The sequence below is a fragment of the Marmota marmota genome, unplaced genomic scaffold (assembly GCF_001458135.2).
Source record: "Marmota marmota marmota unplaced genomic scaffold, marMar, whole genome shotgun sequence".
NCBI classification, from domain to species: Eukaryota; Metazoa; Chordata; class Mammalia; order Rodentia; family Sciuridae; genus Marmota; species Marmota marmota.
Window position 1 is genome coordinate 28,550,048 of NW_025999949.1, and position 21,651 is coordinate 28,571,698.

At 33.3% G+C, this 21,651-nt stretch overlaps 1 protein-coding gene across 3 annotated transcripts in view; it reads left to right on the forward strand.

The window, feature by feature from the left end:
• Positions 1–21,651, forward strand: part of Efr3a (EFR3 homolog A) — a 74,743-nt gene that overhangs the window by 35,359 nt on the left and 17,733 nt on the right. For all 3 annotated transcript variants that reach the window (XM_015486485.2, XM_015486484.2, XM_015486483.2), the window contains 9 exons: positions 504–641; positions 5,421–5,499; positions 7,882–8,017; positions 10,369–10,536; positions 13,685–13,799; positions 15,017–15,068; positions 16,751–16,923; positions 17,331–17,406; positions 21,263–21,424. In XM_015486485.2, coding sequence (XP_015341971.1) covers positions 504–641; positions 5,421–5,499; positions 7,882–8,017; positions 10,369–10,536; positions 13,685–13,799; positions 15,017–15,068; positions 16,751–16,923; positions 17,331–17,406; positions 21,263–21,424 — 1,099 coding nt within the window. The remainder of the gene's footprint in view (positions 1–503; positions 642–5,420; positions 5,500–7,881; positions 8,018–10,368; positions 10,537–13,684; positions 13,800–15,016; positions 15,069–16,750; positions 16,924–17,330; positions 17,407–21,262; positions 21,425–21,651) is intronic.

The window sequence follows — 21,651 nt, forward strand, 5'->3', positions numbered from 1 at the left end:
ATATAATTTGCCTAAAATAATGTTTCAAGATGTGAACCAAACAAGTGCTACCCACCAAGACTTCTACCTTTTTAGGTGTTCTAATCAGCTTTTTACATTTTTTTCTAAACAAAGGCTGGTTATGGTTTTTCAGTGCACTGTATTTCTTCTGCTCACTTGCAGTTAACCTGGTGATGCCTGACGGTGTCCTTAACTGAGATTTCACATGAACGTGAAGTTGTATGAACAGGAACAAGTAGTGAACTGCTCAGTGTTTTACATTAGGTAAAGGACAGTGTGTTGGAAACAGGCTCCCAGCTAAATTTAGTTCTCCTTTTTTGAAACATTATATAATTAGTTTTTGTGGTGTTAGATTCATGGCCTTAGAATTAAGCTTAAAGATATTTGGGGATACAAAAGAAAATGCCATATTAACATTTCTGAGAAGTAAAGTCTATTTTGTCTAACCATGAGAACTAATATTAGAATTCTTACATTAGTTTTTCTTGATATCTCTTTTTTAGTCGCATAGGCCCTCCTTCTTCTCCTTCTGCAACTGACAAAGAAGAGAATCCTGCTATGCTGGCTGAGAACTGTTTCAGAGAGCTGTTGGGTCGAGCCACTTTTGGGAATATGAACAATGCTGTTAGACCAGTTTTTGCGTAAGTAATTGTTTTTCTGGTTGTTTGTGACTTTGCCATGTTAATTCTCTCTAATTTCTTACAAAATTAATTTCTTAATTTTGTATGAGTGAGATATTATTGGAAGCAGTGTAGCATTGTAGAAGTAGCATAGCATCCAGTCACATCTCATGCATATGCATCATGCTGGTTCAGTTACTTAATGAGTTTTTACCCTTTAAATATAAAGTATGTGCTTAGTAATAATAATAAAATTTAATTTAAGTAATTAATTATTGTTGCACATATTACTTAATAGTAATAATAATAATAATAATAATAATAATAATATGCATCATTTAACTATCTACTTACATTCTTGGAAGTGCATAAATACAGTGAAATATTAAAACAGTGTCCAAACTTGATATACCTTGTTTTATTAACTTATGTGGTCAATTCCTCTTATTCTCTAGTTTCTGTTTCTTGACTTTTCTGTTTACCATCATCATTGTAATTTCTCTAAGTTTCATCTTATAACTAGAGATTAACTGGAATAAGAATATTAGGTGTCTCATTGCTACTCATATGCCTTCTTCTATGCAGAATACCTTTATGAGCTTTATGTTTCTCCATATAAACATTATCTCTCAAGCCTTGTTCATACTTGTATTTCTAATTCAGTTATCAGATGATAGATCTACTCTGTATTACTCAGTTTGTTTCTGGACATTTTTTGCCACTCTTTATTTTGTTAAAATTCACCGTATCTTTACTACCTTCTGACTGTAATAATTTAGCAATATATCGAGTGAGTATTCTGAATGTAATATCCTAAATTCTATATTTAGAGCAGATGTTTCTGTCCTCAGGTTCAAAGTCAAACTTTAGTTATAAGAATTTATAAACCACAAAATTATATTTAGAAATAAGAGAGTCATTAGATTTTAAAAGGGATCTGTGATCCTTCCCCCTATCCTGCCTCTTCATCCAATATTGAGATCTACTCTTTTTTTTTTTCATTTTATAATACTCTTTATTTGATTAAAGAATTTACTTTCTTTGTGTACACTGGAATGTTATATTCCCTATGTATTTTACAGGGTTACAAAATGTCTTTCATTTTAAATATTACCCCAAAAGTAATTTCAGAAAAAAAATTTGTGAAATTAAACTTGACTTTTTAAAAATCATATAGACAAGCAACTCTCAAAACAAAAAAATGGATTAATAAGATTTCTTGCCTATTTAACTACATGACAGACTTCTTGTCCCAGTCCCCTTCCTCAGAAAAACCTCATGTGGAAACCAAGCCAGAGATAAGGATTCTTCCCTGATGCAGTTAGGGGAAAGGGAAAGGCCAGAAATTTCTTTGGCAAGCAATTCCAGCCATGGCCATTTGTGATTGCTTTGCTTCAAGTACAGTACACTCTTTGCAGGGAGGGCCAGATGTTCAGAGGGAGCAGTGGTCTCCAAACAGCTCAAAGAGCAGGAGGTCATCTATGGGCCTGCAGCCACTCAACCCTCACCCTACCAAGTGCAGTACTGGGTTAAAGACCAAAGCTAGGCTGGCTGATGTTGTTCTCCACTGAAAAAGTAATGGATGAAATGGAGCTGAGAAACAATCATTACATGATGATACTCAAAATATTTAGGGGGAGGAAAAAGATTTCAAGAGACAGGCTGGTGGAAAATGGTGGGTTGGCTGCAAGGAAACATGGTACACAAGAATAATCCCTCCACAACCAATACAATCAACTGCCTCTTGAAACACTACAACTTCAGTGTTAGAGATGGAGTTTCTCTGATAGTTCAGGGCTAAACAGACTGGCAAAGACTCACTGAACCCACAGCCTCCAAAATCATAACCTCTTTTCTGCTAGAAAGGAGAGGACTGATGAAAGAGTGATCAGGAAGAGGGAGGTGGTGAAGTTGAGGAATGTGAATGGATTCCAAAGACTGTTTTGGCTCAAGTACCCAAAATGTAGAGAACTGGAAGCTTGGGTTGCACTAGCAGCAGACATGATTACATGTAGATGTGAAATTCCTTACTGAACACAACTATTCTTCTCCTAGACATCCTGGAGAGGGGACTGCACCATCTGAAAGCTGCTTCTCAGCTATATTTAATATTGACACAAGTAGGAAAGACAGGCCTTAAAAGGAAAACAACTTGGCAAATGGTAGAGGGATAGATGGACAGAAAACAACCTTTTCCTTTAACTTCTAGACTCCATACCCCTTAATTAGTTCACTTGTATTGTCCAAAAATCAGTGGGTTAGATAACCTTGAGATCTACTCTTTAAAGGCTCTGTATGCTTTACGAAAAAATAATCAGAATTTTGTTAAAATACTAACGGCAGGTTTACTTTTTATGTTCAATATCTGATTTAATATCAGAATTCCATTTTTATCTTACTATTCTTATTGAGAGATAATTTATGAAGTCTTAGGGAACTAGCCTAGAAGAAAGGCATCCAAATTAACTTGAATTGAGTAACTTGAAGTGGGCTGTATTCTATGTAGAACTTGAACTTAAATCCTGATCATGTGTTAGTTAAATTAAAATGTTAATTAAATATTAATGTAATTACATGTTAGCTATTTAATTAAATACCAGATACCCTCTGCAAGGAAGGTTCCAGGTTATTTTAGGAATATCTAATGAGTTATAAACTTGATGTATGATTGACATTACAATAATTATAGTATGGATTATAAGAAAAGGCCCAATAAATGATCTAGTACTTCAAAGCAAAGAATTAATGTCTATTTGAGAATTTAGTAGTGGTGACTTTGAGATAGTGGAAATAGACATCAGAAACTACTCTTGAATAAAGAATTCTTCATTTTAACATTGTAGTGGGTTTTCTTTCAGTTGTTACTGAAAGAATAAAATAAGTGATTCAGTAACAGTTTTGAAGATCATATTTCTAAGCAACAGTGAGCACAAGATACTGGTACCATTGGCAGGAGTTTTGAGTACAGTTCAGGGGTTAGTGTAGGGTAAAAAGAAGAAGGTTAAGTTTATGCTGAAGAGATCTTGACATTTGTATTTAAGTCTCTTAATAAAGAATGGAGATCCTTGATCAAAGTTGTCTTCCAGAATTGCCCTCTGAGAATATTAATCATATAGATCTATATAGTCCTGCCCACATCCCACATGAGTGGTGGAAATGGGGTTCCTCTTGGTGGAATGGGCTGGCTGTGAAATAAAAGCTAAAAAAGGTTGAGGGCAAAAAAATCACAACACAGGAAATATTTTTAGAAAGTGGGGCCAGGGTGGGCTAGCCCATCTCAGGGATTGAGCTTCCACACTGAAAATAGAGAGTGCAAGCAAGATGGTGCCTGTGCTTGCTTTATTTATATTGGGGAATATCAAGATTTTCCATGAAATGTTCTTTGCCAAATAATGTAGGAGGTAGGCTGTCCAGTTCCCAACAGGGGTCTTCCTAGTAGAGAGGAGATAGAGGTCATGTGCATTGGGCAGTCTAATGCACATGGGGGAGCCGGGATAGTTCCCAAGGAAAAACCTAAATTTCCATGGCTCCATACTGAGTGAAGACCCTCAAGTAATTCACTGGTGACTCCCCACAATATAGGACAAGTTTGAACCAGGGTAAGTATGTTAGTAGGTTACCATAATACATTTTTTTCTTACAAGAAGACTCAAGGACTGTAAGCAATAGCATAGAAATAATAATAATTATTATTATTTGCTCAAACTGAGTATATTATGTGGTCAATTTTCATTTTAGAATCGTTTAAATTGAATTTTTTTGTTTGTTTTGACTTTCAGACCTCTCAGCCAGCTTAGTTTGGCTGTAGCTCTGCTTTTTCATCCTTGTACATGAGTGACCCCTCTATCAGGGAACTCTCTACTTTGGAAATATTTCATAAATAATAACTTGTTTATATGAACCTAGAACAGTGGTTCTCAAAATGTAGTGTGCATAAGAATCCCTAGAATGCTTATTATATACGATTTTAGGCCCCCAAACCTCTGGATCTTGGTGAATGAGCTGCAGTAGCCTGGAAATCTGTTGTTTTTTGCCTTGTTGATTCTAATCCAATCTCCAGGTGATTTTGAGACACATTGTTTGAGGAACATGTTTTGAGAATCACTGGCCTTGTGAGATGACTCTTTTATATAGAGAAACAAATTTATTTAGAAACTTTTCTCCTTTCCATTTCCTTCTACTTACTTCTTACTAAATGTCTAGGAAAAATATAGTGTATATTAATTGCCTGACTCCTGAGGGCTGGGTGTGAGGCTGAAACCTGTGGAAGGGCTTTTGTTTGTCAAGGTGCACTTAGAGCCAAGACCTCAGTCTCTTACTACAGGAAGTTCCCCTTGATTCTCTGAGGGTGGTGTCTCTTAATTGCTGTAGGGATCTCTGATCTGGGAGCCTGCCTTTCTTGGGTGGACCCTGAGCTTTGTCTCTAGACTTCCTATGTTCAGAACCTTTGCAACTACTAGCTCTGGGGAGTGGGGTTCAGACGGTATTCTCAGAACCCTGCTGGCTTCCATGTACACTCACCTGTCCAGGTGTTTTCCTCTTGTGGCATGTGGACTGAGAGGACTTTTCTTTCTTGCCCTCTCTAGGTATTTATAGTTTTATATTCAGTCAGATATTTTGTTGTTGTTTTGTGACAAGGGTTGATAGTTGAGAAAAATACGTACATTTTCTGGAAGTGAAAACTTTGGTCTTTTTTTAGATAACGTTCAATTAAGCCTTTCCTATTGTTGAATGTTTTAAAGGAAGAAAGTATTATAAAAATAGGGAATTCTTAAAATAATTTTTAATTGTTAATTACAGGCATTTAGATCATCACAAACTGTGGGATCCTAATGAATTTGCAGTTCACTGCTTTAAAATTATAATGTATTCTATTCAGGTAAGGTTTGTTAATTATTATATTTTAAGTAATTTTGGTTCTGTATAAATAAACACATCATGGAATAGAAGTAGAATAACTGTAGGAATAAAATATTCTTCATTTAGTATTTTGTCTGTTTTCATTTACCACTTAGTTTCTTATTTGCTATGATGAAAAAAATCTAATAAAAAGAACTATATAATTTTATGGTGGTACTCTTTATTATGCATTTATTTTTTAATGCTGTCACTTTTCCTCCCTCCCTCCCTCCCTCTGAGCTATATCACCAGCCCTTGTTATTTTTTATTTTGAGACAGGGTCTCATTAAGTTGCTTATTGTCTTGCTAAATTGCTGAGGCTGGCTTAGAACTAGTGATCCTTCTGCCTCAGCCTCTTGAGCCATTGGGATTATAGGCGAACACCACCACACCCAGCCTACTATTTACATTTTTAATATTCTAAAAAGTCATCATTGCTTTAAAGTAGATAAAGTCATTAGAAGCAGAACATATTTTAATATATGTTATAGCAGGATTTGCATCCTGTATGTGATGTTTACTATCTATGTGGACTTGGAAAATTTATTTTAACTTCTCTGAGCTCTATTTTTCATCTCAGAAAAAATTTTTAATGAGTACACTAAATGGTTTTTAAATTCTAATTGAAGCTACCATTTATCAAGTGCTGTCTGTGCTAACTTACATGCTTTAATCTCATTTAGTCTTTTTTACCCGCTGAATATTATGATCCCCATTTTATAGGTCAGAAAATTGACCTTCAGAGAGGTCAAGTAACTCATTTAGGGATACAGTTAAAAACTGAAATCAGGCTTCAAATTCTGATCACTTTGTTCCAGAACTGTGGTCTAAATTAACTGCTGAGATTGATATCACATGCCTAGCATAAAATAGGATTTTATTAAATGATAGTTGTAATAAAGGTAATTTACATAGGGATGGACAATAGTCTTTTAAAATTTAATTTTAATTTAGTAGATGAGAAGTAATCAGTGCATGCAATCAGTGGATATAATGTAAGGCTGTTCTGGTCTTTCCTAGCCTTATATTTCTCATTTATTCACCCTCCTTTATTCATATTTAGTTCCTAATACAGTTCTTCTTTGCAAGAAGAAAAAGCAAATTAATAAGCTTAATTACAAAGTTTTTAAAAACTGAGACTCATTAATTGTTTATTAAATGTTCAGAAAGCAACTTCTATTCCTATCATTGCTTTAGAGATAGCTTTAATTACAACACGTATAAAGCCCATTAATCAACAATTACATTGTAGTGTACGCCAAAAGAGGAATTTCCAATTAATAGCACTATCTTGGTATCATTAAAACTTCTGATAGATTGTTTATATTATCCTTTACATATAGATGCTAATTTCCTGTGTCACAAAATCGATGTTAGGTATCTGTCATTATTAGATAATTTTTTAACCTCTTTCAAAACAGTAATCAGCCTAAAGCAGATTTATCCTAAAAGGATTTCATAAAAATAGTTTGAAATACAGTAGCGTATATGTGGGAAATAAGGGAAAATAGTTTGTTTAACAGTTTTATACCAAATTGATTAGCTGAAGATAATAAGGGGTGATTAAGAGCAGGGCTCTGAAATCAGGTGAGAATGTATTTTTTCAACCATTCCTTAGAATTTCTGCATGACTTTCAGCAAGTTAACAATCTAACTCATTTGTAGTGTGAATTGTGCAGAATAATTGAGTTGAACCTAACTCTTAGTGCTGTTTATGCACACAGTACATATAAAAGTGCTTAGGAAAGTATCCAGAATCTGGTTACTTCTGAATAAATGATCAAATGCCATTTGTCATTATCATTTTTGCTATGCTCAGTGTTATGGTAATATATTAGCTCAAGAGGTATCAAGTGAAGAGTAGTAATGAGGGGTTGGGATTGTGGCTCAGTGGTGGAGTAGCATGCTAGCCTAGCACGTGTGAGGTGCTGGGTTTGATCCTCAGCACCACATAAAAATAAATAAATAATAAATAGATTGTGTCCAACTACAACTAAAAAATATATATTTAAAAAAGAGTAGTAATGATATGTAATATCTATCAGATTGAAAGGTTGAAGGTGTGGCTCAGTGGTAGAGCACTTGCTTAGCATGTGCAAGCCCTGGGTTTGATCCCTATCACTGCCAAAAACAACAGATGGGAATGTGTATATTGCTTTTTCACTCAGTATATCTGAAGTATTTTCTGGTATCCCTATTTATTCTTAAAAGGAATGGTTTTTAATGGCTCCACGTTATCTGATAATGTAAGCACCAGTCCCCTGTAACTGTCTATTCAAGTGTACATGGATTTTCATTCTTACACATCCCACTAGGATGTATGTGCTTATTTATATTTTTGTACTCTGTGGTTTCCTTTTAGGCTCAGTATTCTCACCATGTGATCCAGGAAATTCTAGGACATCTTGATGCTTGTAAGAAAGATTCTCCACGTGTTCGAGCAGGTATTATTCAGGTTCTGTTAGAGGCTGTCGCCATTGCTGCTAAAGGTTCCATAGGTGAGTGACAGAAAAGAATAAAATAAAAATATTCATTAATCTATTCCAAATGTTCTTTCAGTAGGCATAGCAGTATCTGAAATGCTCTTTAAGAATATCTCCACACATTTTTATATGTATCACAATTTCTTTTGAAATTTGGGGTTCATATCATTATTCTTAGGTTGAAGTAGAGCATACTAAAGCATTTACCTCCAAATCAGTCTCTTTTAATAAAAAGTTTTTATTTATATCATCTGTGTATTGAACATTGGGAGAATACAGATTAAGAAAAAGTGGTAACATGTCGGACAACCTCATACAAAATTTGAAAATCTGAAATGCTCCACAAAGTCCAAAACTTTTCTGAGTGCCAACATATTGGCACACATGGAAAATCCCACAATTAACAGCATATGACAGGTCACACCCAAAATTCAGGAGCACTAAAACTACCACAAGAAATTATCTTCGGCCTCTATGTACAAGGTATACATGAGACCCAATTTTCTGTTTAGCTTTGGTGTCCTGTTCCTAAGATACCATAATATATATGTGGATAATCCATAATCTAAAAAATTCTGAAATCCCAAACATTTCTGGTCCCAAACATTTTGGGTAAAGGATATTCAGACTGTAGTTTACTTATAGTTAGACAACTCCACCTAACAATCTAATACAAGCAGACTTCAATTATGTATCATGAGATACCAGGGTTCAAAGAGAAGGGAGGGGAAAATGGATTGGCATGAGCAAAGTTTTGCTAGAATGTGTGATGTTAGTTGGGAAGGAGTCAGAGAACTAGCTTTTAAGTTAAATTGCAGCCAGAATATGGATGAAGTTCTACAATTGATAAACTGCTTTAAAGATTTTTCTCTAATCTTTATCAGAGATGTTATATAGGATAATTCATCTAGCAGCAAAATATAGAAATAAGTTTCTGGCATTGTTGAAGGCAATAGGGGAAGAACCCACTCATGAATAGCAGCAGAGAAATAAAAATATAGAACTTGATAACTGACTGACTATAGGTAAAGAGAAGTAACAAATCATAGATCATGATGCTGCATGTACAATGATTAGCAAAATGGAAGAATCCATGATATAGAAATAGAGAAATTAGAAGGAGAATCTGATAGTAGTTACTTTGATTCAAAATCAAAGTAGAAATATATTAGCTATTGAAATATTCTAATATTCTTTCAGTGCTGAATAAAGGTGAATATTTTGGATATAGACCTTTCATTATTTATCTTAAAAAGATGAAAGCAAATTGCCAAATTGGCAAGATATTTAATTTCAAATAGGAAATGAAACACAATATATTGAATCATCACACTAATCAACATCTACTCTTTGGAGGGTAGTGTGTGCTGGGCTTTCTACATTTGAAAAAGCATTTAGTCATGGCTACCTTTCTAGAGATACTTATAATTGATAGGAAGCAAAAAGGGAACCCCTAGTTAAAATATAATGTGATAGAGAATCATGGAAATTATTAATGGGAAAAAAGTCAGTTTACTTGCATCTGATAAATTCTGACTCATAATTAAGGGAAGTTCTTTAAGTCTCAAAAGATGCAAAATAAATCTTTTGTATTATATAGGTATATTATCATAGTTTTATGGATTCTGACCCATCAATCAAGTTAAATATTGTCCTAGTACACATTACTTTGAGAAAAATAATGTCTCAGTACACAGTAGATAGAGGATAAGTTTTTGGCTGCATATTTTATGCAGATTATATAAGAGATTCAGTGAGTTGCTCATTGATGCCCAGTAAATGTTGGTTGGCATAATTAAGAGACTTTATTATTTAGATATCTCTCATGTACTTGTAAAAAAATAAATTGGTTATTTCATAATTACATAGTTATTATGTATTTTAAAGTGTATAAAAAATAACCATAAGAAAGGGGGACTAATGAATACAGAAGGAAAACCAATAGAGTAGGGGAGAGGGATCCAGAGGGATGGCATAGGGAAGGACTTAGGAAATGCGGGGAAACAACAGCTACCAAAGTATGCTCTGTCCATGTATGAATAGACCACAATGAAAACCACTTATGTTTATAATTTTAATGCACTAAGTGAGGTAATAATAATAATTGAAGGGAGAGCAGCAAGTGGATCAGGGGGAAGAAGGAGGGGAGAGATAGGGAAAGTACTAGGGAATTAAAATGATCAAATTATGTTATGTGCATGAATGAATATGGCATAATGAATCCACTATTATATGTAATTATAATGCACCAGTAAAAACGTTAAAAACGGAAATTACCAAAAAATCTATTGAGAAATACGAGAATTGCTTTTGAATATAAATAATACTGGGAAAGTGCACCTGCTCACATAGATGATCTTTCACAGGGCCGACGGTGCTGGAAGTCTTTAATACCCTATTAAAACATCTGCGTCTTAGTGTTGAATTTGAAGCAAATGATTTGCAAGGGGGATCAGTAGGCAGTGTCACCTTAAATGCAAGTTCTAAGGACAATGATGAGAAGATTGTGCAGAATGCCATCATCCAAACAATAGGTGAGTACATTTCACTTTTCAAAACTATCATGTACAACAGTGGTTTAAAAAGCTCTCACATAAGGAACGTACTTGTCCATGATGAATGATAGCTTATATTTCTAAAATCTTTTTATTTGGGAAAAGCAAGCATAAGAACAGGACAAAGAACACTGTGTATCTTTTACACAGATTCATAAAATGTTAACATTTTATGCCATTTTCTTTTTCATTTGCTCCCCACCTATCCCTCTCCTCTCACTCAGTGTGTGTTTGTGTAAAAAATAAATACATATACACCTATATGTTTTTTCCTAAACCACACTATAGCATTTTGCCACTGAATTTTTCAGTGTATTTTTCCAAAGAATAAAGATTTATTTTTTTGATATAACCAGGGTAAAATCATCAACATCAATAAAATCAGTTAGTTCATTCCTGGCTAGAATATAGCATAAAGTGATATGTTTTTCTTAGAGTGGCTCACCAGAGGTGCATAATGGGTTGCTCTTCGTTGATAATGTTAATTTTATCAATCAGGGTGTCATCTTATTTCTATACCATACAGTCAATTTTTTCAAATAATAATTTTTGCAAATATAAGCAATCTGGGAAGTCATTTTTAGACCATGCGGATATTCTGCTCTTAACTCAACCTTCTCTGCACATTTTTCATCCATTTGTGATTACTGTTTTATCATGATGGCTGCAAAATTTTGGATTGAAACTTTAGCACTCCCTCCCTCACTTCCAATATTCTAGTGTAAGCAAGAGCCCCCTTTTTTACCTTTATATGTATGTAGAAATGCATTAATTTATTATTTATATGGATATTTTATGTTTATAATTTATTATGGTACTTAGTGATTTTGGTGCTCAGATATTATCCCAGGTTTGGACAATGGGTGCCCCATTAGGCTGTGTTCTTTGTTGTTTAAGCATCTTCCCAATTTTTGAGTACTGTGTTATTTGGTAAGCTGTCTCCAGCTAATTTTGTATTTCCTGTGTCAGACCTGCAGTTTGGTATTTTTCCAAGGAGCCATGATTTCTTTTAAATGGGAAATAGTGTTAGACACCACAAGCTAGATGCTGAGTTCTAGGCTCCACTAAGATGTCATATCTTAGTGGATATTATATTTTATATTCTAAGATAATATATCTAATCAGCTAATGTATTGCTTTAGTAACTTCTAATTAGTGTTAGTGTTGTCACCTAGAATAATGTATTGTTTTTCAAGTATTTATTATAAAATATATATAGCAGACTCATTATTTCTATGATAAAACATTCAGAATAACATAGAAAAGAAATGGCAATGTTGCACAGTGAGTAAAATTTCTTTTTAAAAAATCACACCTCTGATTTCCTTCTTATTTTCCTTTAGAATTTGTGAGTATTCTGGTAGCTCTTGGATCTTAGGATGTGTCTGTCCCATATGGACTGTGGTCTGGACTCTTGTAACTTTTGCACTTTGGGTGAGGCTCTTTGCCAAACCCATCTTTCTATTAAAATAATCAAAAACAAATCTCCTTGCTCTGTTCTTTCTTTCTGGGCCCATTAACATTTCTGTTCAGTAGTCCAACACAAATAGGATGAAAAGTTTTTGAAGATTCTGTCCTTACTTTTGATCATATTGGAGGTTCCTGCTCAATTTTAAGGCAAAAGAAAAAACTTGTAAAGCATGAAATAGTTGAATTTTTATCTTACTATGATTTTTGTCAGTTCTTTAAGTCTTACTGTATCTAATTAACAGACATATTGGACCCTGTTGAACATGTACTTGGGAAAGAAGAGGAAGCTTTTCCCCTTAAGGCACTAGTTTTTAAACCTAGCTCTACATTGAAATTATCTTAGGATTTTAAAGAAATAACAGATGCCTGGACTCCCACACCCATATATTCTGACTTAGTTAAATTGGTATATAATCTGAACATTAGCATTTTAAAAGCTCCCCAGTTAATTTTAATAGGTAGCAAAATTTGGGAACCACTAAATTAGAGGAAACCATTCCATACTTTTTGAAAAGCTGAGGTTCAACCATAAATTAATGATGGTTGAACCTCAGCTGGATGAGGTTGACCCTGGATGCAGGGAGGTGTAATAGTGCTTTTTACCTCTTTTTAAGTATTTAGTAGTACAATAATCAGTCTGATGCTGTAGTAAACACAAGTGCAGGCTATGTTATGTCAGGTGGTAATGATTGACATGTTGGGCACAGAAAATCCAGTTTGCTGCAGTGATTAGGAGTATATCATATTTAAGGGGCTGGAAAATTAAAAAAAAAAAAAAAGCAGCTTACCTGGAGAAAGTTCATTGATGACCTTTCACAATGATGAATAGAATGCTTTAACTTTTTATAAATATATTATTAATTGCAATAATAGAAGCTAAGGAGTTAAACTGAAGAACCAATTTATTCTTAATGATTATGCTGAATTTTAAGAACAAAACTAACCATGATTTGATATCTGTTCTGATCTTAAGAGAAATGAGAAAATTTGAAGTGTGAATAATTGAAAAACCTTATAAATCTTTTATGTCCAAGAAGTAAACCATCAAAAGCTACAGCAGAAAAATGTAAAATATCCTCAAAACCCAAGAGTGCCTGAAAAAAAATTACAAGTAAATCAGCTAAATATTTATTTCTTTAAACATGTTAAATTATGTGCATTGAAATAACTCACAAGGTTAAACTGTAAAACCTGACACATTTTAATGACTTTTTAGAATGTTTGGGTAATCCTAGGAAAACCAGAGTAGTAACTGAATTATAGACTTCTTTACTAAAATGTGGCCTAATTATGCACTTCCCTATTGAACAAGAATTGGGGCTCACAGTATTTGAACAAGTTTCATCAGACACTAGTCAGCATTTTTTGTCCTTTTTCTAAGACTCCTATCAATTAAACTCACTGATGTTTGCCACTACTAATTACACATAAAAGACTTTCAGGTATTTATCATTTTATGGAAGTATTAATCCATCATATACATCTTTGTGTTAGACATGATTTTGGACATCTGAAATTATAATAGCTTTATTGTTATCTAGCTTCAAGACAACCATTTTTTTATCACATATAGAAAGCTTTGGTTAAAAGTATAATTTTTTATTATATAGAAAAAATAGCTTTGTAATTTGTAACATTTACCTTAATATTTTTGTAGGATTTTTTGGAAGTAACCTACCAGATTATCAGAGGTCAGAAATCATGATGTTCATTATGGGGAAAGTTCCTGTGTTTGGAACGTCCACTCATACTTTGGATATCAGTCAACTAGGGTATGTTCTTAGACTGTAAATTTTAACTTAATCTCCAGTTACATTTCATCTTTGATCTAGAAAATATTTATTAAGTCAACCTTTATATGGCTTTAGAATCATTTTTCAGCTTATCATTTTTCAGCTTCAATTTTCTATGTCTTTATTAACTAAATAAAAGTCTTGATTAGCTTAGGCATTGTGTATATGCATCCATATATGAACTAAAGTTTCAGGTTTTCTGTAAAAATTTTAAAAATTGTCAGTATGTGAGGAATGTTGACTTCTTCCTGCAACTATATAACCAAAATTGATTTCAAAGATCTGTTTTCTTCCCTTACTATATAGCATGTGGTTTGATAGCATGCTTAAGCTTTAGTTTGTGACTGTTTATTTTTTAATTTAATAAGAAAATGATTATACTGTACCTCGTAAGTATGTATATCATTAAGTGCTAATCAAGAGTTTTTTTAAATGTTTAGGTAGATGGAAATGTTAACTACCCTGATTTGATCATTATACCCTATGTATATCTATCAAATTATTACCCTAGACCCCATGAATAGGTACAATTAAAATAATTTTAAAAGAGTATAAATTGGAGAAAATATTTACTATAAATATGGTAGATGAATATGATAGTTTCTTAAATAATAAACAGGTAAGAGCAGATAATTTAAAAGAGAATTAGCAAATAGAAAAAGGGTTATTAATTTATGGTCAAAGAAATATGAATCAAATAAGGAAATATAATTTTCTTTAAAAAGTATTTGAACATATTCATGGGGTAATGTGATAATTTGATAGATTTATACACTTGTGTAATGCTCAAAGAAGATAGTTAGCATTTCTATCTCCTAAAACACTTTAATTTTTTTTTTTCATTAACATGTAATCATAATTCATATTTGTGGAATAATTTGGGGGTTATATGTGATTTTTCAGTACCATTGGGGTCACCTAATTGTGTATTCATATGATTTAATTTTCATTCCATCACATGCATGAATTGTTTCCTTTGAGAGCCGGTTAACCTATTTTTTTAAATTTTTTTACATATAATTGTTTTAATTCATATGAAATGTATTTTAGTACATAAAGTGAGACTCAACTTAAGCTATTATGAAAATCTAGTTAGCTTATAAGAGTGAAGTTTAGAATTGTGGAATATACTAAAGGAAATGAAGTAATGTGAATATTAATTAGCATTAATGATACAAGCATTTTGTATATTTTAGGGATTTGGGAACCAGACGAATTCAGATAATGTTGCTGAGATCTTTGCTTATGGTAAGGTGCTTCATGCAGATGAAGGACACACACTTAACCTCAAAGCATGGGAAAGATTAAAGGAATAATTTCACATTGTCTAATTTCTTATTTAATAAGAAAATGTGACTATTTTTTGGTGTGGTTTGTGTACCTAAATATTAAGCTCTTCATTTTTTAAAATTCTGTGCTTTGCACTGATATTCTTCTATTATTTTCTTTGACCTTCATTCTGATGAATCAAAGTGGGCAGAACTCTTGCTGTCTCACAGATGGAGTTGCCTAGGCTAAGAGACTTTGAGTGGAAGGACTTGAGGTTCACTGCGGTCAGTGAGCTAAAAGGTAGATCCTGGACTTGGAAACCCCAAGTTCCTTTTACATATTGTGCTATTTTCTACATACTGTCCAAACATTTTCTTCTTGTTGGGAAAGCAAATCATAAAAATGACAATTTGTCATTTGAAATTTGGAGTGGCAGTAGATAGCCGAAAAGGAAATATATACCCCAAATGGGAGATGTTGTGGTTACTTTATAGCAGTTGCACTCATGTTTGATTCACGTGCACCTAGCATAATGCCATGGATATAGTAGGTACTGGTTGTTTGAAATGTGTGTCCTTCCAAATACTATCCTTCGAATTTATTCTAGAAATTGAGGCCCCATTTTTAAAGAAAATATCTCACATCTAGGATACGTATGAAATATCTTCCTTTTTCATTTTTAATTATTTGTTGCTTGGCTTGCAGAAGTTTTAAATTGTAATATAGCTAGATTATCAGTTCTTTTCTATGGGTTTTGCCCCTTTTATTTGTGTCTGGTTTAAGAACTCTTTGCCTATTCTGATGATATAAACTCATTTGTTTTAGCATTTTTACAAAAATATTTGAAATTTGTCTTGTCATGGTTAGATAAGTGGTGTGAGGCATGGAGTATTTTTAATTTTTCTAGATAGAAAGAAAATTGTCCTATTGATTTCTCTACTAATTAATAAAGTCAACTTCACCTCATTAATAAGTGCCCAAATACAAATGTTAAATGTTCCATATATGCTTATAATCCTGAAAATAAGTTGAAATTATCCACCTGAAATTTTATTTGTTTCTAAGACCTTTATATTAAACAAATCCCACAGGTAATTATGCTTTAGAAGATATTGATGCTCTCATAAACATCAAATCAAGTAACTAATGAAGTATAGCTTTTCAGAGTGGGGGGATATTATATATGACCAACTTCTTTATTTAAAATAGAAAAATAATTGACAAACTTAAATTTAAAATTTGCAGTTCTTGTCTTTACTATTTGCCACCTGGTCTCCTTATATTCATCTGTTTCGTACTGACTACGTATTCTGTATATTCTTAACCTGTCAGAACTTTAATTTCCTTTTATAAGATCGGGATATATTAGAGCCTGTCTTACAGGGATGTGGAGAAGACAAAGTTAATACATATATAATGCTTAGAATTGTGCCTAGCAAATGGTAAATTAATTGTTATTTTATTCTTATGAAAGATGTTTTTGTACATTCAGTAAAATCTTTCATCACCTTATAAACTTTCTTTATATCTTTCCTTTAGGTTTATATCCATACTTTCTGTTTCCCTAAATGTATGATTTTAAGAAAATAATGTGAGAACTTTACCAAAGAAAGACTCTTGACAAATATTTTTCATTTTTTAATTTTCATCTTTATGAATAGGTAACCTCTGGTTACAAAGCCAAGACGATTGTTACTGCACTGCCAGGGTCTTTTCTGGATCCTTTGTTATCACCATCTCTCATGGAAGATTATGAACTGAGGCAGTTAGTCTTGGAAGTAATGCACAATCTCATGGATCGCCATGACAATAGGGCAAAGCTTCGAGGGATCAGGTGATGTGTCATGTTAAAATGAGCTACATAATGTTTTTACTCTGGATTAATATGTTACTTAAGTGTTGTGTGATTTTTTTTTAAATGTAGAATTTTCAGTTTTTTAAATTGGTGTGGATTTTAATATACTTTTCAGAGTTCTCATCTACTAGCCATGTCTAGTTAAGTGGATTTTATTTTTACTTTGTAGTTTTGCTTTAAATTTAGTAATGACAAGCAGTCAAGATTATGCATTCCTTAATTAAACTTGATAATTCAGTAGTATCATTTCAGATAGGCATATTTAAAATGCTTATTGAAATGAGTATTAAATAGTTCATATTCCTGAGCTTAAATATAGTTTTCCATGTAAGACATGATATTGTAACCAAATGTACTGTTAATTAAAAATAATACATTGTCTCTAGAATAATACCAGATGTAGCTGACCTAAAGATAAAAAGAGAAAAAATTTGTAGACAAGACACAAGTTTCATGAAAAAGGTAAGATCATTTTCTAAAAATAAAATGTATGCTATAAGTTATAGTCATTTGAATTGTTAGCTGTTTTATGTTGATTTCTTACCTTAAAATGAACCCCCTGAACTTAGAGTTTAAAGACCTCATGCTTCAACTTCAGCCTCCTTCCATGCCCCTGGCAGTCCTGCAGTGTCTCTTCTAGCCTGTGTGTGAACTGTGGGTTGTTAGGCTGCTTCAACATTATTTTGAGAGAAATTACTGCCCTGTTTTCCTCCCCTACCCAAAACACACACATGAACCCACTTTTAGTGGCTCTTTTATAAAGAGCTTCAAGTTTTTGAAAATGGCTATCTTCATTGAATGAATAACTATAATGAATGCTTACTATTTGTTAGATTGTATTCTGCACAGCATTTGAGATATAAAGATGAGTTAGGTAGGGTCTCTGCCCTTAATAAGTCTTATCTGGCTAGATTTCTATGATGAAAGAATAAATTCTGTATGTCTGTTAGAAATGTTCAAATTTAGAAAATGATGCCAAGGTCATTTAGTGTTTTGAGAAAGCTCTCTACATAGTTACTAGTTATCCAGAGCTTGGTCGCCTAATATTTGGCTGACACTGAGCTTCGTGTTGAGAGATGTACACAGATGCCTTTGATTTTAGTGAGTAAGAGGGCCCTGTGTTTAGAGGTGCAGAGATGGGAGACACTTGCAAAGACAAATCTAATCCGTGTGCTCCTTTGCCTCTTTAGTAGACTGTTCTTTCTCCCTGCCATCATCTTTAATGTTACTGGCCCTATCAGTACTTTTGATTGTTATGTGTCAAGTTAATACCTTCACAGTTTAAAACTTCATTGGAAAAGTAATTTATAAAATATCACTTCTTAAATCAGTCTCATCCTTTGAATAAAATTAATTCTTTAAGTTTGGCTGTACTATGGACTTAAAAACTAGAACTAGACAGAGACATTTAACTCCTTTTAACTTCTTAAAAACATATATCTTTATGTGACTCAGTTAATAAAAGAAATTGTTTCACATAACTGAGGAACTTGTAATCATGACTAATATAATGAATTTTGAAAGCACGTTTATGCTTTAATATGACAACCTTAAACAATCCTGAAAATCAAGTCTGGATTTTATCTTATCTGTTATGACAGCATAGAAGTAATACCTCTCTGTGATTAATTGTGCTTCTCAACTAATTTTGAAAGGCTATGATTTAACTGTGTTAAATTTTGAATGCTTAGCCTGTTTTCAGATTCAATTATCCCTCTGTTTTATAACACAAATAACTTACTGGCTAAGCATTTGTTACCATTAGTGTAAACCATTCCTAATGCAATCTTTTTCTTTAGATGTAATCTCTTCACATTTCTTTCTTTATAAAATTTTTATTTTCATAGTTTGGTATCCTTTTTCATTTATTTTCTTACTCATTTTATTTGTAAAAACGTTTGATTTTCAAATGAAATTTTACAATTTCTGCAGCAATCCAGAGAAAAACAATGTGATTCTAAAGCCACAGGATAGGACAATGCCCCTCTGTAAGAGTATCTTTTCGTTTACCACATGTTGTGCACCACAGAGCAGCACAATGTGTTCAGGCAGCTGTTTTGCTGGTCCCCACCCAGCCTAAAACCGGTCCATCTGCATGTTTTGGGGACATCTTAGACATTGAATCTGTTTGAAAGATGGTCCCAGGACAGGTCCCTTACAGTTTACATCAGGGAATGTTGTTGTCTTATCTCCTTGTGAAGCTTTTAGAGAAAACAGCTGCTCCCGCTGAGACTCCCACTGTGAACTCATCATATAGCTCCTTGCCTTGTGAAAGCTCTTTTTGTTAATGTAGGAAAAGGAACATTTTATTATTAATTATAAAATATAGTCATTATTTTAATTATTTTCAAGTGAACAAGTTTAAACAAAAGTATCCTATATTTCTTGTCTTCATAAGTCTATCCTCTCCCCACAGGTAATCCTTGTTTTGATGTTTTAGACAATTATTATTGAGTTTTATCTGTTTTTGTATTTTGTGTGAAAGGAGCAGTATATTGTATATTCTTTAATGTGTAGGGTTTTTTTTTTTTTTTTCATTTTGCTCTATCCAGGTGTATAGCTTTAGTAGTATTTTTGATACAAATACAGAAGATATCTGTTCTTTTGTTGGCAGACATTTGAACTGTTTCCAGTTGGGGTGTTATAATTTGTGCAGTTGTAAACATGGCAGTGTGTGTAGTATGCTGTATATAATTCTCATTTTTTAAGGTCTGTATGAGAGGAATTCCTAAGTAGTAGATTATGCATTCTTTAGACTCACTAGATAATGCCAATCCACTTCATGAAGTCATTACACCTAATTAGACTACATTTTTATAGTACATATTGCCAAATCTTATTTTTATCTTATATGGTGGTCATATAGTAGATGATTAAAAAAAAATTGAATTACTTAGGAGACCTGAGACCTGAACTGCCATGAATGTAAACACTGCTGTAATATTTGTGAATGATGTTTAGGAACCATAGGTTTCAAGAGCAGTCTTAGAATTTAGAGAGTCTACCACATTAGACCCTCTTTTCCACCCAAATATTGAACCATTTGAGAAACAGAGAAACTAAGGATTGAGAAAGGTTAAAACCTAATACCAACTTCAGAATAAAGGATTCTAGTGGGATGCTTGAGCACAGCTGCATTTTTGGAACCCCAGAAAGATGTGTCAAACACTGTACCCAAATTAAACAGACTTACATAGTCAGTGACTGTCAAAGCTGGAAAAAAACAGACCTTGCTACCAGAATGGGACCTTAGTGTAAGTTAAAGAACAGATCAGAGCATTGCATGACAGGCAGGCTGCCTCCAGAAGAGTCTGTGTTGTTCTTGCTCAGCAGGTCATTCCAAATTGATCAGTCTGACAAATCCCTTGAGAAAGAGGCTGGAGCTGTAGTCATTGCACATGGGAGAGTGGCCTCTATTGTTCTTAGCACTGTCCACGTATTACCCACCTGGGGAACCATATACTTTAGAAACACTGATGGGCCACTGGCCAGTTCCATCATACCAGGGGAGGCAGAAACATGGTGGCCATTCCATTTTTCCTGTGTTCTGGTTTACAGTTAGGTTTGAGGGCTAGCTCCCCAAGTGAACCTAATTACCACACAGTGACTGGAAATGGGAAACACCCTCATATTTCTTTTAGCTCTCATTTGGAAGTTACATCTATCCCAGGAATAGTTTAGATAGGAAAGGCTTTTATGTCTTTTAGTGACATATTTAGGATAATATTTTAATCAACATACTTAGGTCTGGATTAGGGGGGTCACCTCTGTGTAATAGCTGGGGAGTTACTGCAACCTCCTCCTATAAATAGGCTTTAGACTCATCTTTGGAGATTCATTCCAAAGTATAGGAGCACCTACATGCTATTTCCTAAAGAGCTCCTATGCCACAGCATGGGATTGTTCTCAAAACAAGAAAGCCAGAGTCCTTTCCCCTCAGCAAAATGTGCTTTATTATTACCAATGCTGTGTTGCAGTGGTATCTCCCAGAATTCTGCTATTCATTTCACATTTTCCTCAAATCAATCCATAATTTGCTTTTTCCCCCCAAATAATTACTAAAAGCATTTTTATTATTTACTGTGGAACTGTTTCTTCATGTTTTTTCATAAGATTTATTTTCAATTTTAATCTTAGTTTGTAGTTGTAGAAAATAAATTTGTGATATTAATCATTGCAGTACAATTTGACTATTCGGTTTGATGAAAATTTCACATTAGGGTATGAAATAAGATTAATTACTTTGTAGAAGGTTATTTGCATGTGAAATCTGCTCTTATTACATCTTAAGCAAAATTATCTTTTTCTTGTCTTTCAGAATGGACAGCAGCTATATAGGCACATATACTTAGGCTGTAAAGAGGAAGACAATGTCCAGAAAAACTATGAGCTACTTTATACTTCTCTTGCTCTTATCACTATTGAATTGGCCAATGAAGAAGTGGTTATTGATCTCATTCGATTGGCCATTGCTCTACAGGTGTGCTTTGTTAATCTTTTACTGGAGAAATCTTTTTAAATGAAGCCAATGTTATCTCTAAAGAGTTGTTGCCTTTTTTATTCGAGAACATTAATTTTGATAGAGTAATGTTTTGTTGTAAATTTTAAGTTCTCAAGATTATGATTACATTCGTTTGTTCTTTTAATAAATGAATATTGACTGCTAAATATCGAAGCCGAATACTGTGATGAAAAAGGTAAACACAG